The 15,946-nt window shown below is 43.0% G+C and overlaps 1 protein-coding gene across 1 annotated transcript in view; it reads left to right on the top strand.

Annotated features, from left to right (window-relative positions):
- Positions 1 to 15,946, top strand: part of DCC (DCC netrin 1 receptor) — a 362,206-nt gene that overhangs the window by 306,269 nt on the left and 39,991 nt on the right. Inside the window, exons 19-21 of the mRNA XM_059833384.1 lie at positions 655 to 849; positions 5,947 to 5,979; positions 15,290 to 15,355. Coding sequence (XP_059689367.1) covers positions 655 to 849; positions 5,947 to 5,979; positions 15,290 to 15,355 — 294 coding nt within the window. The remainder of the gene's footprint in view (positions 1 to 654; positions 850 to 5,946; positions 5,980 to 15,289; positions 15,356 to 15,946) is intronic.

Genomic DNA, 15,946 nt, shown 5'->3' with positions numbered 1-15,946 from the left:
CTTCCCCAAATTTCATTTGCTGGCAAGGTTCTTCCTACAAACTATTATTGTTCCCTAATGCTGGTACTTCTATCTCTAAGTTCTAAAACCTGTAAGTTTTATTCAGTGGTAAGTAGTTACTGTAGTACTCTAAGTTACCAAAATTCTGAGTTACCAAAATTTTTAATTCTTCATTCTCTTCTCCAAAATACTTTCCCCTATAGTTGCCAAGAAATATTGCGTGGCTTCCCATAAGCACCCAGTAATTGATGTGTATCATTAATGCCGTTTAGTTTAATTTCAGCACTGAAACACTAAAGACTTACATCATATGGTTTATGGCAGCTATCAGGCTGAACGGTGCACCTGAATTTGAGAAGTGTGCTTGTAGCAGCGTTTTAATGTGTGCTACCTATTTTCATATTCGTTAAATCTGTATTTCTTACAGTGACTACTGTAATTGTGGTTGTGTTCTAAAAATAGACAGATGTGTGTTGTCAAAACGTTCCTCAAAGCTATTTTGATCGGAGACCTGCCATCACTGCTTTTAAAAAGAACCCTCCGTTTTTTTAAGAAAGATTTCTTATATCTTTCTATATCTTTTGATATATATTTCATAACGAAAGCACGTTAAAATTTGATTGCAGTACTAACTGAGAGACTGTGTTTATTCAGCTTACATCCTCTTCTATACTTTGGACAAGAACGCTCCAATTGATGACTGGATTATGGAGTCCATCAGCGGCGACCGGCTCACCCACCAGATCATGGACCTCAACCTGGACACCGTCTACTACTTCAGAATCCAAGCTCGCAACGCCAAGGGAGTGGGGCCCCTCTCCGATCCTATTTTCTTCCGGACGCTGAAAGGTTTGGATCTGTGTCATCTGGATATTAATGATACATAGAATTTTCTAATGCCTCCGTGGGAGCTTTGCAATTAATTCCATGTCAGCCAGAAGAGATTGTGCTACTTGAAACTATTATTGAGAGATAAAAGCAAAATGCTACATACAGTAGTTGACAAAAGTAAACCACATAATGAGGCAGTAACTGTATTTTTAAATTCAATCAGCTGGGGGAAGGCACTCTGACACCACCTAACTTTCTACCATCAATAATAAAGCTAATTGGATCTGACTGGATTTCTCTAGGGAGGTCCCTTTTCATTTTGGATCCTCCAGTGACTGTAGGAACATGTAATGACTCACTCCTAGCAACAGAGTAGGCATGCAAAATAATGATTAAAAATCTCAGCAAACTGAGAAGCAACTTGCCTTCGCGTGGGGAAGGTTGTTCCAGATATTTTTCAGTGCCTGTTATTAACAGACTAATTAATACCCGACCCCTCTCCCTTAGTGACCAGTGAGAAGGAGCAGGCAAAACCGGGGCACCCATTTTTTTGGCTGGTATTTCAGCACCAACGTGTTTGAGAGAGCAAAGGACTGCACTTGTATCAGACTCAATTTCAAATTAACACGGAGAGATATTCCTCTTCTCTCTTCCCCGCTGCCTGTCTATGTCAAGCCCTGAAATGATCTGCCCAGAAATTATTAGTTATGAAGATGTAAGCAATATTACCGTGAGTGGGAAGCAGGGTGTTTGCCGCAGCTCTGCTCCTTATATTTTAACTGCCACTCATTCATTTGCACAAAGGTATGAAATTACTTTTAAAAAGACGTGTAATGAATGAAAAGCTCAAATGACATAAACAGAGTACCTATTCCAGGAAAGAAGCATGGCATATGAGAGAGCACGTTATCACTGTGTCTTCTCTAGAGAAAATCCAGGGATTCATATGTAAAAATAACGTCTTGGTAATTGAAACTGGACGCAGGCTGGGCCTGAGGACTCACGGCTGGAGGGAAATTAGGGAAATGCAGACTCAAACCTGTGCCTCAGAGTCTTGGAAGTAGCGTTCACACTCAAGCCTCTTTTTAATCAATTGTAAGTGACTTCATTTAACGTGAGCTGTGCAAAAGCCAAGCAAAATGACTGCAGAGAAGGGGTGACACACGATCCCCATATCATTTCCTTTGGGGGATTTGTTTGTTTGGCGAGAGCTTGCATTTGAATTTGTCTTTCGTTAAACCTTCATGGGAATAGGAAATTTTGCTGCTGCCTCTGAGGGAAGGAGGGGACACTCCATTTTCAGCCATTAAGGAGGGATTTCAATGAATGAGCCAGTGTCCTCAGCAGCACTGGCAGAGAGCTTGCCCTTTTTGCTTCACTGATATCAGTGTCTCTAAAGCATGCTATCGACCATTCAGGCTGGGATTGAAAAGCCTCATACAACAGTTTTCATGAATTAGCAAGAGTCAGAAAAAAAAAATGAAAAATTGTATCAATTTGTTCTGAGCTTATCACCGCCTGCCCAGGTTTGCAGGGCTTACTTGTCCAAGTCATGTTTCACTTTGAATGAATTATTGGTAAGATCCTGATTATTCATTCTCCACTGCCATGAAATGTGAAGAGATAGCACTTTGCAGGTCCTTCATCTCTATCGAGCGGATGGTGCCAACTTAATTTCATGCTCACAATTTGTGCCAAGCAGAAGAAGTCTATTAGACTGAGTTTAAAATGAGTCAAGGCATCAAAATATAATAACTGCAGACTAATGAGATATGAGAAGATATAGAGACACAGATATCTAGCTAAACCAAAAGATTAATACACTTGATATCACCTACTTTGTAATGTTTACACAAAGTACCATAAAACTCATTTGGGAAATGAATTCTAGATCAGACAGCATCAACAGATACCAAAAAGATTAATTTATACGTTTGTTACATCTTGTAATAGCCTACAAGGACTATGTCTAATACCCTGCCATGAATACTTAATGATATCCACCCTACATATGTCATGTTCAATAATATTCAACTGTTTTTTTGACAAATCTATCCCTACACTTGAGGTGAAAAGACTTTCTGAAGTCTTGAGCGCATTCTGAATTATGCAAAAATATTGGTTTCCTGCCCTTAATGATTATTAACAGAAGATGTGTATGTGCCATATGGTAATGTGTGCTCTGATGGCAAATCTGTGTCCTGATCAGAGGGAGTTTTAAATCATGAGGAACTAAACAAGCATCAAAGATCCACTAAGTCACCCACTGTCTCATTTCATATATTATAGCACATAAAGCTCCTCCAAGGAAACGAAGCCATTACATGTGTTGTAATTGCGATGTGAGTATTTGTAGTGACTTTCCTTTACTAATGAAAATGTAGTGATCTGTGAGAGAGAGATATGTTTAGTAGTAAATAACGCTCCCATGGAGCAATGGGTTTATATTCTTCCACCTCAGCTCCACTGATGATGATGTACAGATAAATGGGCAAATCCTTAGCTTACGTAAATCGTCGTTACACTGTGACCTTCAGTCACTCTACGACAGTTTACATCAGTTGAGGATCTGCTTTTTTACGCTCTGGCTGGTTAAATTTATCACTTAAAGCATGCAGAATCTGATACACACATTCTTAGGGACATGGAATGGAAGGATAAAATGTGATTGAACATCCCACCTTTTTTTTGTTACATATTTTGGGCCAAAACTTGAGGTCGTTGCTAGGATTTTTCTTACTCATTACTGAGTCTGGATGGTTTTAGTAAATATCATGTATACGTGTATATGTATATGGAAAAGAAGCAGAGAGTGCCCAAATAATATGTGTATTTTGCAGCCTTTTGCAGTGTATTGTCACAGATGTCCCCTGAAGTTAAATTCCACCTCTCGATGTTACGTTACTTTTATGGCATGTAGGTTTTCAGAAATTCATCAAGCTGCAGAAGTAAATAAGTAGTCTGAAGTTTATTTGCAACTCCCCATTGAAATGTGACAACTAAAGAGGGAATGAATGAACCGGCAACAGACAGACGGGAAGGAGGATTTCCTCAATCTTTTAAATAGCTTGTCGGGGATTTTTATTTTTTTCATCTGTTACAGAAACAAGCGAATCTCAGAACTGCACTTACTAAACGTGCTTGTGCTTTCTTCTGCTCAGCTGTACCTATTCTGGATTTCAGCCAGCCTTTACAAGCAGGCCTTCCTTGAGTGCTGAGCTCCTTTAATTACAGAAAATTAAAGAGTAGTATTCTGCTTATTGGAATCACACAAAACATTACCTCAGTACATACAAACTGAAAAAAGTTGCCTGTTAATGCATCTGTTGATGTAACATCAAGCATGAATAAAACGCTGGATCAGGTGTGTTTTTAAAGGGATGAGTGGAAAGGGGGAGAGAGAGGGAGGACGAGGTCATGGGCCGAGCTCCACTACCCCCTCAGATATTCCCCTCGTGCTAAGATCAGCAAGGAAAACTGTTCTTGGGCTTTCTACAAGACACCAGATTAAAACTTGCACTGTACGATTTCTGAAAGAGCCCTGAAATAGCAGATGATGCTGGTCCCCCCCTTGACCCCCCTTTTGGCAAGGATTGTGTGGGGCAGCATTTCTAGCTCTGCAGTGCCCTCTAATGCTGCCTTGGCGTGGTTCAACAGCGCATCCCAGTTCATAACCGGCACCAAACGCGAACCCCCACAACCTGCCAGAGCAGGTATTGCCCACCCAGGCTGCAGCATTTCATGGCACTGGAGGTGTCACGGGTGTCACCTCCTCCATCGCCGGGAGAAGGCAGCAAGCGCCGAGCGGTGCCAGGGCATCTAAGTGGCACCAGCGCTTGGATGGAGGTGACGGCAGTCACGAGCAAGGTTTCATGTTTTCATAAATACATTTGTCCTAAGGGAACGGTGATTAGCCCAGGTATGGCTCAGCGGGGAGGCGCAGGCTCACAGATTTCTAGAAAGTTTGGGGCAGCGTGCTCCATACACCCCCCCTTCTCTGCATCCATGTGAAAAAGTCTAAGGGGAAAAAAAAAAAAATTAACTGAGGGTTTGGGAGTCATCGAAGGAGCTGTTTCCCCTCTGCCACAGGCATGGAGCTCATAGACGTGTCTGTAAATGTAAATTAGTCCCAGTTCAGTGCCTCCATTTGTTCCTAGCGTGATGCCATGATCTAGAGGAGGTTTTGTCGTGATTTTAGCAGCAAGGGGAGCAGCATGCTCTGCACCTGCAGGCAGTGGTTGTTTGACTTCCAGCTTCATGTGCCAAATCACTTCTTTCCCCCCCCAATTTCCTGTACTTAAGATTCTTGCATAATTTATTAAGCAGAGGAATGGTTAATGTTCTACGATGGTAGCTACTTACGAATCCAAGGAAAGTTTAATTCCCTCATCCATATCATAAATAGTCAGAAGCTGTAGCTATGAAGGAAAGCTTTTAATATATCTATTGAATTTTGAAGTCTTGTCTGGTGCACTTCAGATCACGCTGTCTTTTATGATTATTATGCAAAAACATGTAAATAGTTTTAAACCCCTTCGTAAAGAGCTGAAACAATGGTAACATAAGTCAGACTGAGCTTTCAACTTGCAGGTGATTTGACTGTAATTATTAAAGAAGCAGTGTGTCTCTCTGTCTTTCCCTTCTTGCTTAATTAAACTTCCCAGATCAAACTGAAAAAGAACAAGAGAATGAAAAAATGCTGCGGTAAAGGTTTCACGTTTGGGAGAACTTGGTGAAAATATCTGCTATAAAGCATGGTTGAACCTGTGTTCAGAGTTCAAGGAGCGTCTGGATGATGCTCTTAGCCATCTGGTTTAATTTTAGGTAGTCCTGCGAGGAGCAGGGAGTTGGACTCGATGATCCTCATGGCTCCCTTCCAACTGAAGATATTCTGTGATTCTGTGGTTCTATGATTCTGTGTTTGTCCTCTCAGTTCTCCAGGATCCCTCTGAAAAAGGGAATGGTAAAACTCATCCTGTCCTCCTGCGCCATCCGCCTCCGGTGCAGGGCGGCAGCACCGCGCTGCCCCAACCCGCTAACGCAATAGTTGATGCGATGTGTCGGCTTGCCTGCGAGGAGCTGTCAGCCTCTAATGACGTTGTCTCTTTCTTGCAGTCGAGCACCCTGACAAAATGGCTAATGACCAAGGTACAGTGCCCTCAATCTGTCGCCTTCTCTGCTGGAGCCTCGGGGGCATGCCGGGGAGGGGGCCGCGCTTTTCACCTGGGCTGCACACCTGAGGAGGCAGACCCTGGCGTGATAATTAATCCTGTTAATGAAGTTCTGCTCGGCTGAGGCTGCTGCTTTGATGGGGAAGATGTAAATTTTCGGGAGAGGAAATTGTTTTGTCTCTTTTCTGAAGGACCAATTAAAATGTCAAGCTTCTTTGTATGAAATAAATTTTCAGTCTCTCTGCTGCACTTCTGAATAATTCACATTAAGTATAATTAAGCTCAGCATAATTTCCAGGCTCCTCGTGCACCTTTCTGTGGGTTATAGATTAAAGTTCAAAAGCCTCACAGTGAGAAATCATAAATCATCTTTTCTCTCAAACCAGCAGCTCCTGTTTAATAATAGCAAAGTTTAGTCAACTTTTCAAGGCATTATCATTACGTTTTCCAAATATGAATATATGTCTGATTAGTCACAGTTCCTCTGCTCCTATCTCCTTTCAAATACTCGTGAAGTCTGTTGCTGGGATATTGTTTCCTTTTTTTTACTTTAGACCTATTTATTCCTAAGTATTTCTTTCAATTACAGCTAGAGCGTTGTACGTTTATGTGTCACCTGCCCAAGGAAACAGTCACGGTGACATCTGGAAAACTCAGGCCTGATCTTGGGAGGTTTATTTGGATTTGGACTTTCTCTTCATACTAGTTTAGTAGGCAAAGTGAGGCGTAAACCTCAAATCCCTGGCTTCACTTAACAGTTACTGTCTTACCCCGGTTTAGTGAGTTGAGTTAACCTGCAATAGATAATTCCTAGGGAAGGCAAGGAAGTGTTATTTAGAAGATCAAAGTGAACTCTAGGCCCTTTCCTAGGTTTTACTTCAACGTGGAGCATCCCTGGAGGTTACCCAGAGCATATTTCTTCACTAGGATTTCACCTTGTACCAGGTACCACAGATGGTCTCACAGCAAGCGACACCCGCTCTCAGCCAGTTTTGGAAATTCACCCTCTGATTTCAGCATACGATATGCTGAAAGAAGTAAAAGTATCCAAATAATAAAATTAAAAGCTGGTTTTGCTTAGTATGATTTTTTGCACCACGGCACACGCAAATTGGAAATGTCAGATTTGAATAGATAAAAACTATTTTTAAAGGGTAAAAGTGTTAGGTTACAAAGAAGCCTGAAAGTAAATTGTCAGTATATTTTTCTGAAATTTGCATTTCAAATGTTTTCAGGCAGGTTTGGAAAACCTAGGAGAGGCTTCAGCACAAGGTACGACCTGGTAAGCAGGACTGAAAAAGTGTCAAGTTCAGATTAAAAAAAAAAAAGGGAAAAAAAGTAATGCCAGATGGAAAGTAGAGTTTGTGTTTTAGTTCTTCACTGAGCGTGTTGCTCTGTTTCAGCATAGCTGGATGGTTGTATGGCCATACCGTAGTGCTATTTAATGGCTCTCATGGCATAGCACGTGGAGCATCTGCCTTCTCCGCTGATGGCAGTTTCCAATGGCAAAGCCAGCGCCAGAGCTGCGGCAGGCTGCCAGGCATAACCTGCTGTAACTATCTTCGGACAACCGCTCCTATGGACGTGGTCTATTCCTTCTCACTACCTTCTGCTCGTGAAGCAGATATGTCTGAGAACAGCATCAGGCTTGTTCCTGAGTTTCTGCTTGCTTCTTTCCCTGTAACGCTGCAGAAAATCCAGAATTTGTTGGATGCTCTACGTACTACTTTTCGGATGCTTTATGGGAGGAAAAAAATACAGGAAATGTGGAAAAGCATTTTTATGTTCCATAGAGTGCTGAACTTACATCCATCACAAGGATATAAAGAATCAGATCCTGCCTATCCCACCTTGTGCTGTAGTTTAGTTAATGAGGAGATGGAAGCAAGAAGGAAAGAGTAAGTGCAGCTACGCTCTATGTGAATACATATTTCTCAAGCTACCAGAGAAAAAAAGAGGTCTGGGTTATTTTCCTTTTGTGTGTCGCGTTCCTCTGGGAACGCTGCGCCCCTTGCAAGGGTTTTCCTTGCTACGGGAAAAAACTGTCACCAGAATAATTCATTGCTCTTGTACAGCCTGCACAGTGTTTGCAACCTCTTTAGTGAACGGTGCTCCGTATAGACTTTAAAACAGGAAAGATTTCAACCAGTCTCATGTAACTACTTGCAGCGTGATGTCTGGCTGTAGCGTTCCCCAGGGTGGTAACTGTGTGTTGGGATTGCAGCCGTAGCCTGTGCATTCCCGATCGCTTCAGGTATGGTGGGGGTTTTTGATTTGATTTGAGTCAAATAACTTACAAAAATGAAGCGAGGTTAGCGTGTCTTTGGCAGACAGCAGGTATGCAGAGCATGAGTTAAACACAGGCAGTCACTCCTATTCCATAAATGCTGTCTTTTGCCTGCGTAGTTGAAATACACTGCATTTTCGTTCTTTAGGACTGCACTATGTAAGGAGGAGAAATTCTCAGCCTTTTGTTGTATATTCCATAGGCTTGTTGATATCTAAATTCAGTTTCCATTTTTACGTGACCTCGATGATGAATTCCAGTAAGACAAAGTCTGAGGTCTTCACTTGGGTTTTTCTTGATCTTTAGGCAGCTCTGTTAACGACAGGTCGAGGGGGCCAGATCTCACTGTAACTGTACTCCAAGCACAAGCATTAAGACAAACAAAGTCAAAGTTTCTGAAAGCTCATTTGCCTTAGAAATCATCAAAGCTAATTCTTTAATCATTCTGAACCAATACCTACTGAAGTCAGTGGGAGCCTTTTAAATTACTCTGTGCTTTGGACAAGGCCCTTAGGGCCATCTCTGCCACAAATGCAATTCTTATTGAGTGACATGCATTAACTCTGGTAGGTTATCTGTCTCTAATGCCGGCTCGTGGTTCCTGAGTTCAGGAAGCAAAATTCACTTCGTGGCAGCAAAGCGCTGTTGGAGGGTGTGGGACATGCGAGGGGGTTTGGGCAGAGACACCGAGGTTTCGGGGCATGAGGTGGTAGAGCTTTGAAGATCCCAGATGTGGGGTCAGCTAGAAGGGACGGTACAACTGCTGCCATCCTTAGGTGCAGAAAAGGAGATAGGGAGGAGAGGAGAATTTAGGGAGCACTTCAAAGGTTTTCTGGTCAGGGCAAATGTGCTCCCTGGTGCTGCAACTCCCTGGGAGAGCAGAGACCAGCCACTGCAAGAAGGGGCTACCGTTGAGAAGAGGAAGGAGGCAGGAGACACCTCAGCTCTGTTACTTCATTCTTGCCCATGAGCGATGGACAGAGTTGAGCCCGTCCCGTCCCATCCTGTGGAAACTTTGGTCTGCAGCTGTCTGACGGAGAACAAGAAATCCTGTTGGTGAAATGCAAATAATGCTCCTGGAGTGCAAACTCCGTTATGTGAAGGGAAAAGAGAGGAGCACTGGCATCTAGAAAATCAAATCACACATTTCCCAAGAGAGCCCTTAAATCTGAAGTGGGTGCCAAGCCCGTAAATGTGTCAGCTTCCTTTCAGATTTTTATTTGGCCTGTATGCAACTGGTAGAGCAGGGCGTATTTAAAGGTAGTAAAAATGGTGATATAAAAGTAAGAATAAAATTACAGTTTCAGATGCTCAAGAGAGAATTTTTGTCACAAACCTTGTGCATGCGGGACAAGGCAAGCTGCTTTCAGATGAGCTGTGGTAGAGGCTTCCTAGAGTCAAAAAACTCTATTTATGATTTTCATCTGAAATATATAGAGGCAAACTGGGCAAAGAAGAGCTTAATTCATTGTGTTTTATCTTGCCCCAGTTTCCATTTGATAAAATGATATTAAATTCTTTAGTCCGTATTTTGTCAATATAGGACTTGTCAACAGTTATGTGTTGCCATCGGAATTAGATCTCTGCAAGAGCAAAAAAAAGCTGAGTTCTGCTTCTGGACTACAAATGTTTTATAACATCCCCTGTAAATTTTGATAAAAGGAAACATACACAATTTTGAACAAACGTTTCTCCTTATCTTAGGAAATTTCAATACATATTGATTGTTCAATTGTTTTCTCAAAACGTATCTCCCATGAAATGGGTCATATAAACTCTCTAGATAAATTCATATATCACTACATTTGGAATACAGGTACGATTTTATTTTTTTTTTAGTTATGACATTACTCTTTTTAAACCATAAACTGGATATTTACAAGTTCAGATTTAACGTTTACTGCCATGATGAGGCCAGTGGGAGATCTCCTGTTCCCCATGCCCGGAGCTGGGCCAGTGACCGTACCCAGGCTCCACAAAAAGCCCATGGAGAAGATCATCCGAGACAGAAATCCACAGCTTTTGTTTCCAAATCCCGAGGAAAATGGTGGTCTGCATTGTTTTGCATCCAGTCTGGAGGCATGTGGAAGGGTTTCCAAGTGATGTTGGGGGACTTTGCCTCTCCTGAACAGGGGATGAACACCAGGTACTTGACCGCACTTTTGCTGTTTTACACCTCGGTGCTCTGCATCTCATGAGTTAACAGTGCACGGCTTGCTTCAGCTTTCAGAGCAAGAGGGCTTGAAGCGCAGTCTAGTCATGTCTGGAATTTGGCTTTCTGCAGGTCAACCTTTGCCATGTTGGATTATCGCAGGCGTGTTGTTGTTTGCCCATTTGAAACCTTCCTGTGCTCATTTTCTGCATGTGCCTTCCTGCATGAAAACAGCTGCCAGTACATCTACAGCCCCCAAACAGTCATATCGTCTCAAACTGTGACTGCAGAAGGCATCAAGTTTGCCTCTTTTTTTCTGTTAACGCTTTTGATGGCTCCAGGCTTTTGGTTCTGAAGCTATTTTGCAAACTCTGAGCGTAGAAGCAGTGAAAGGATGAGCAGTTGAGATCTTTTTCAAAGAGCTGCTTCCTAAACAAATAATGCAGTGGTCTGTAACGCTCTTCGCTAGAGAAAAGCAATAAGAAGCATCCCATTTATCAGACTAACCCCTTCTGGGGGAAAAAAAAAGCGCCTTTGAAACTCTGTCATCTGGCTATGTTTACCAAGCAGGTGCAGGAACTCTTTCTTAGGGTCCAAAAAATGGAAAGCATCTCAGAGTCAAGGCATGCTTGGAATTTAAAGAAGAATGGTTATTCCTGCATATTGTCTGTGTTTCCTGCTACGCTGAGACGCAGTTGAGACAACTGTCTCTGGATGCACTTGAAACAGAAGGACTAGAAAGTCAACAGGTATTGTGGTATCTGTTCACCTAATCTCGCACTTCTGCTCCGAGCCCCAGCATCTTTCCAAGAAGTCTGCCAGTTTATACTTGCTGATAAGCAAACTTGCGAACACCCCTGCCTTTGCTGAGCTCTTGAGCTGTCACCAGCACAAGGTGGGTGTCTCCTTCGTTACCAGGTGCTGACCATAGATGGGTAGAAGACACGAGTCCTCACACTCTGACTTGTTTAAATGCTGATGGATGCAGAACCTCAGCGATGAAAGCTGATATTGTACATCCCAAAGTCTGCCATATGGTGTGGTCAATGGGGAGAGGTGGGTACCTTCAAAAAATAGCTTTTCCTATCCCAGATAAGCAGGTTCAGTCGTGGTTGTGAGGTTTCCTTCTCTCATCACTGACCAAAGAGGGAACCTGTGAATGGCTGTGCACATGGAGATGGAGACTCACCTCGGTGCTCTCTGAAGTCAGTGTGTGACCCACCACTCCTCCCCCCGGCTGGGTGTGCGAATGTGCGATGTGGCTGCACAGTATTACCCATCCGGGGCTGAACTGGTGTCCATCATCTTCCAGGATGAAGAGCAGCCTCTGGATTGATACTGAACTGCATAACGTATATGGGTCAACCTTTCTCTCTTCTGACTTGTCTTTCTGCCTTCCCAGAAGATGATACCGAATTGGAACAAGGTGCTAGGGGGATGTTTTCTTTTTCTTAGATGTCTGTGTGTCTGCTCTGGGCAGAAGCTCCCATTGCCCCTTTCTTTTCAGCTATCCTCCTTACTCTACCTTTACTCTGCTGTGTCTGAGCTTCCTTATTCCACCAGGTTTCTAGGAAGGCTGTGGGTCAGCAGCAAGCTAGAGCTGCCCCCCAAGGCAGCTTGCTATCTTCTGCGCTATCCTGGAGCAGGTTTCCAAGTGCTGAGTGCCATAACTAACTTATGGAGCTCAGATTTTCCGCGGAAAGAGAAGGGCAGCTTTTCTGACGGTACCGTGTGCCTGACAGCTTGTGTTGGCTGTGAAAGCCGATGACTTAGTTTGCATGCATGAACCTCCCTGGGGACACCCATGGGGCAGGAAATATCACCTACAGTCTCTGCTGTCTCATGTGAGAATATCGCTTAGCTTATTTTCTCCGTATTTTGGACTGTTTAAGGCAAAATACAGCAACAGTGGTAATGCAGAGCCGTGTCTGGTTCAGAGGAGCCAGACGATTTAATAGCAAGCGTCATTCCCCCTCCAGCTCAGGTAGTTGGCTTGCAGTGAGCGTTTTGCAAAGAGAGCATTCCCTCAACGTCTACCCATCTGCCCGTGCTGTGCAGGGATACCTGAAGTTTGCAAATAAGGAAGCTGCTCGAGTAAAGCATGAAAAAGGAAAGAGATTTACAGCCAAATAACAACAGAATTTTTGGCCAATTTCCAAGTGTGGGAGACCTGAGAGGATGAAGAACTGTTGTTGTCACTGACAACTTGATTTTTTTTTGCCTTGACAAGACCAAGTTGAAATGTTTATTTCATATAATGGCACCTGAGATACAGTTGTGGGAAAAGGATATGCTTTTTCAGAGAAAGACTTGAGTTACTGAAACATTTGAAAGACAGACCTGGGGGAAAACAGAAGTTAAACAGAGAAGTGAGAGGTGAGAAATGGTATGTAGGTTCATATGGATGCAGGTTCTGGTACCTCTGAAAGTATGCTACAACCTTTCATACAACTCATTAAAAAAGTAGGAAAATCAAGTTTAAAGGGTGTCTTAATAGCAGAACAGAGCTGAATTACCATAAATTCAGTCTTGGCTATCCCTGACAAACAGTGCTGTTGAAATACTGTTCGTTAAGAGTTATTTGCGTTCCTGTCTCTTATCAGTGAAATGGCCTCTGTTCAGAAGTTGGGCCTTTTGAAAGAGTTACCCTCAGTGTGTAAAAGGGGAAGACTCAGCTGCCTTGGGATGGCTTTAAAACTGAAAGCGTTTCAGAAACATTTCTAGCCCAAGAACCCCCTCGAGATGGACAGTGTAGCCCGAACCTTTCCCTGGTTGCTGCCTGGCTGCCTCCGTGTTGCAGCCATCCCAAATAAATGGCATCTCCAGGTGCCAGTCACCGTATTAGAGCCAGAAATCAAATGGGCAGCTGTTTGCACAAATACTTTTACAATGAAAATGTCATGTCTAATGCCTTGAAAAGTGCTCTTACATTAATTCAAAAAGTACTAAACTTCAGAGTCGGGCACGCAGGGTTCATTTTTTTAAGTCTCCAATATCCTGACTAGATTTTGCAACGTGTTAGGCTCCTGCTAAGATGTTTCAGTGTGGGCTAAATATAAAAAATAGTAACATTTAGTAATCTCCTGTGGAGATACCCGGTTTCCTAAGCACAATATAACCCCGGGGTCGCAACGTATTCACACGCTGCAGCGTAGTACTATGAATAGGAGTGCTTTAGAGTGTCACCTTGGTAAACAGAATTACTATATACCTTACCTTTATCTCTATTTTGTCTGCTTTTACAGCTAAACATTTTGCAACCGTGCTTTCTTGGGATGAAGTTGTTGTAGCTGTGCAATTATGCTGATTGAAAAGATGATTACATTGAAGTCTCTTCTGATGATAATCATCTTCCATTTATTTAGGGCCATTCATCACAAAATACTTCCCAAATTGGTAGAGAAAGTTATACACGTGAATTTCTTTGCAATCCACAGAAATACAGGTACCTCTGGAGAGGAATATGGCAGTTGTTTAACAGTGCACCACAGCAACAAACAACTGTAGGAAAGTGAGAAAATGTGGGTTTTTTTGCTAATCTGCCAAGAGATCTGTTGTAGACGGTGGTTGTTTGAGGTAGAAGTTATTTGCAGTAATCCCTGGTAATTTCCTGCCCTGCACTAAGTTTTCAGAATTTTTATATAATCCCTTCACCAACCCAAACCCACCCTCAGATACTATTTGTCTGACATAAGGGATGGCAGAGCCAAGAAAGTTAGTGCCCAGGGGTCTTCAGCAGTCTGTGTCGATGTGCTGCTCCGGCAGCCTCTGCCCATCTTGGGGGAAGATGTCCTTTCCCTGAAGCACTGTCCCAGCAGAGCACAACTGGCATCAGCTGAGACCGTGCCACTCGGGAAGGCTCATTTGACTTAAATGAAAAAAGAATTAGCTTTGGAGGAATGAGATGGCCACATTTTGGGCTTTGCTGTGGTGCAGTATGCCCCTACCGAGAGTGTGCTGTTGGCATAAGCTTGGTCTTCGCCAGAAGAGCGGCTTTTACCCCGAACCACTTCTGCCATGGACTTTGACTGCTCAGTCCCATACCGGTAGAGACAAAGAGGAGCTTGGTAGGACTTTACCAACCTTTGCGATTCTCCTTCTGTCGGACATGAGGAAGCAGAGGTGCTGCTCTTGGCAGAAACACAGACATACCATTACGGCTACTTTAGCTCAAAGCTGATAAATAGGAGAAAATAAAGCAGAGGAGGAAAAGAAGAACCCCTCAAATTTTACTATATTAATTTGGAGTGCAAATGTTGCCTCAAGAGCCAAAACATTTTTGGAATAATAATCATATCCCTTCTTTTTTTCTCCTTTTTTTTTTTTTTAAGTCACGGTTAGAAAAGAGGCAATCTTTTTGTAGAAACCAAGCAGTTGTGGAGTTGTGTTTCCACAAGCAGGAAAATAAATTAAAGAAGGCTTGCTTAATAGTGGTGGAAAGCCACCTGGCAGGTGGAGAATGTGCCCACAATTTTCTGTACAGCACCATCCCTCTGCCGCAGTTCCAGTCGCTTGTGTGCAAAAGCAGCTGTCTGAATTATTCCCATCACCCGTGGAGGGGGCACAGACGGATGCTGCCATCACACCTTAGTTTGTCACTCTAACGAGCACATCTGGAGGAGGGAAAATAACCCAACAGAACAAGGCAAGCTGCTCAAAGGGCTGAAATTCAGCTTGCTTTCCAAAGCCAGCTTTGATGACAGATTTTCCCCAGCCCATATGGGATGACTTTTCCCGCGCTGTTTTAATGGTTTAAACGCTGTCAGACAGGCGCTGTCTCAAGCAACAAACTTGACTTTCCTAGTTTACCTGTCACGCCATGTCTGATGCATTTTTTTCTGCCAACAGGTCGTCACGGGGATGGCTCGTACTGGCCGGTGGACACCAACCTGATCGACAGGAGCAGTCTGAACGGTAAATACAGGCTCCGTCCAACCATGCTCTGTAATTAAGTGCAGTTATGGTGATAACCTCCTACTTTTCTTCTCTTTATTATTCTCTCGTTTCTCTCTCTCATGGCTTGGAGGCCACCCAACGTGCCCACAGGTCACGCGCTTGCTGTTTTGCAGGGAAGAGTTATTTCAGTTGTTGAAAATCGCATCCATTGTGCACAATAGCTGCTGCAAACCAGACGGTAGTTTTAACCAGAAACGTTAACAAACAATAGGGTTGGAACACCGTATATTCTGTTGTGGCTTTCTTAAAGCTGATCCCCAAACTATCCACCAGATTTCCAGCTGGTGCAGTACTCCCAAAAGCACGTCGCTGGGTGTGATCGCAAGAGATGTTGTAGATGTATCTCAGGCCTAAAAAAATAACAGCTTTAAAAGAATTGTAAAATGCATTTTAGGTTATTATGTTTCAATTTAAGCTTTCTGCAGACAATACAATTTTGTTAATTAATCCTGCCTTAAAACAGGAAGAAATGAGAGGAAACCCTGTGGATTAACAATAATTAAGTAAATCTAATCAGTGCCAGCTGAGGTGTAGATATGCTATCACTAA

Source organism: Gavia stellata, chromosome Z (assembly GCF_030936135.1).
Source record: "Gavia stellata isolate bGavSte3 chromosome Z, bGavSte3.hap2, whole genome shotgun sequence".
NCBI lineage: Eukaryota > Metazoa > Chordata > Aves > Gaviiformes > Gaviidae > Gavia > Gavia stellata.
Note: the sequence above shows the minus strand (reverse complement) of the source record. Positions and strands in the feature narration are given on the sequence as shown.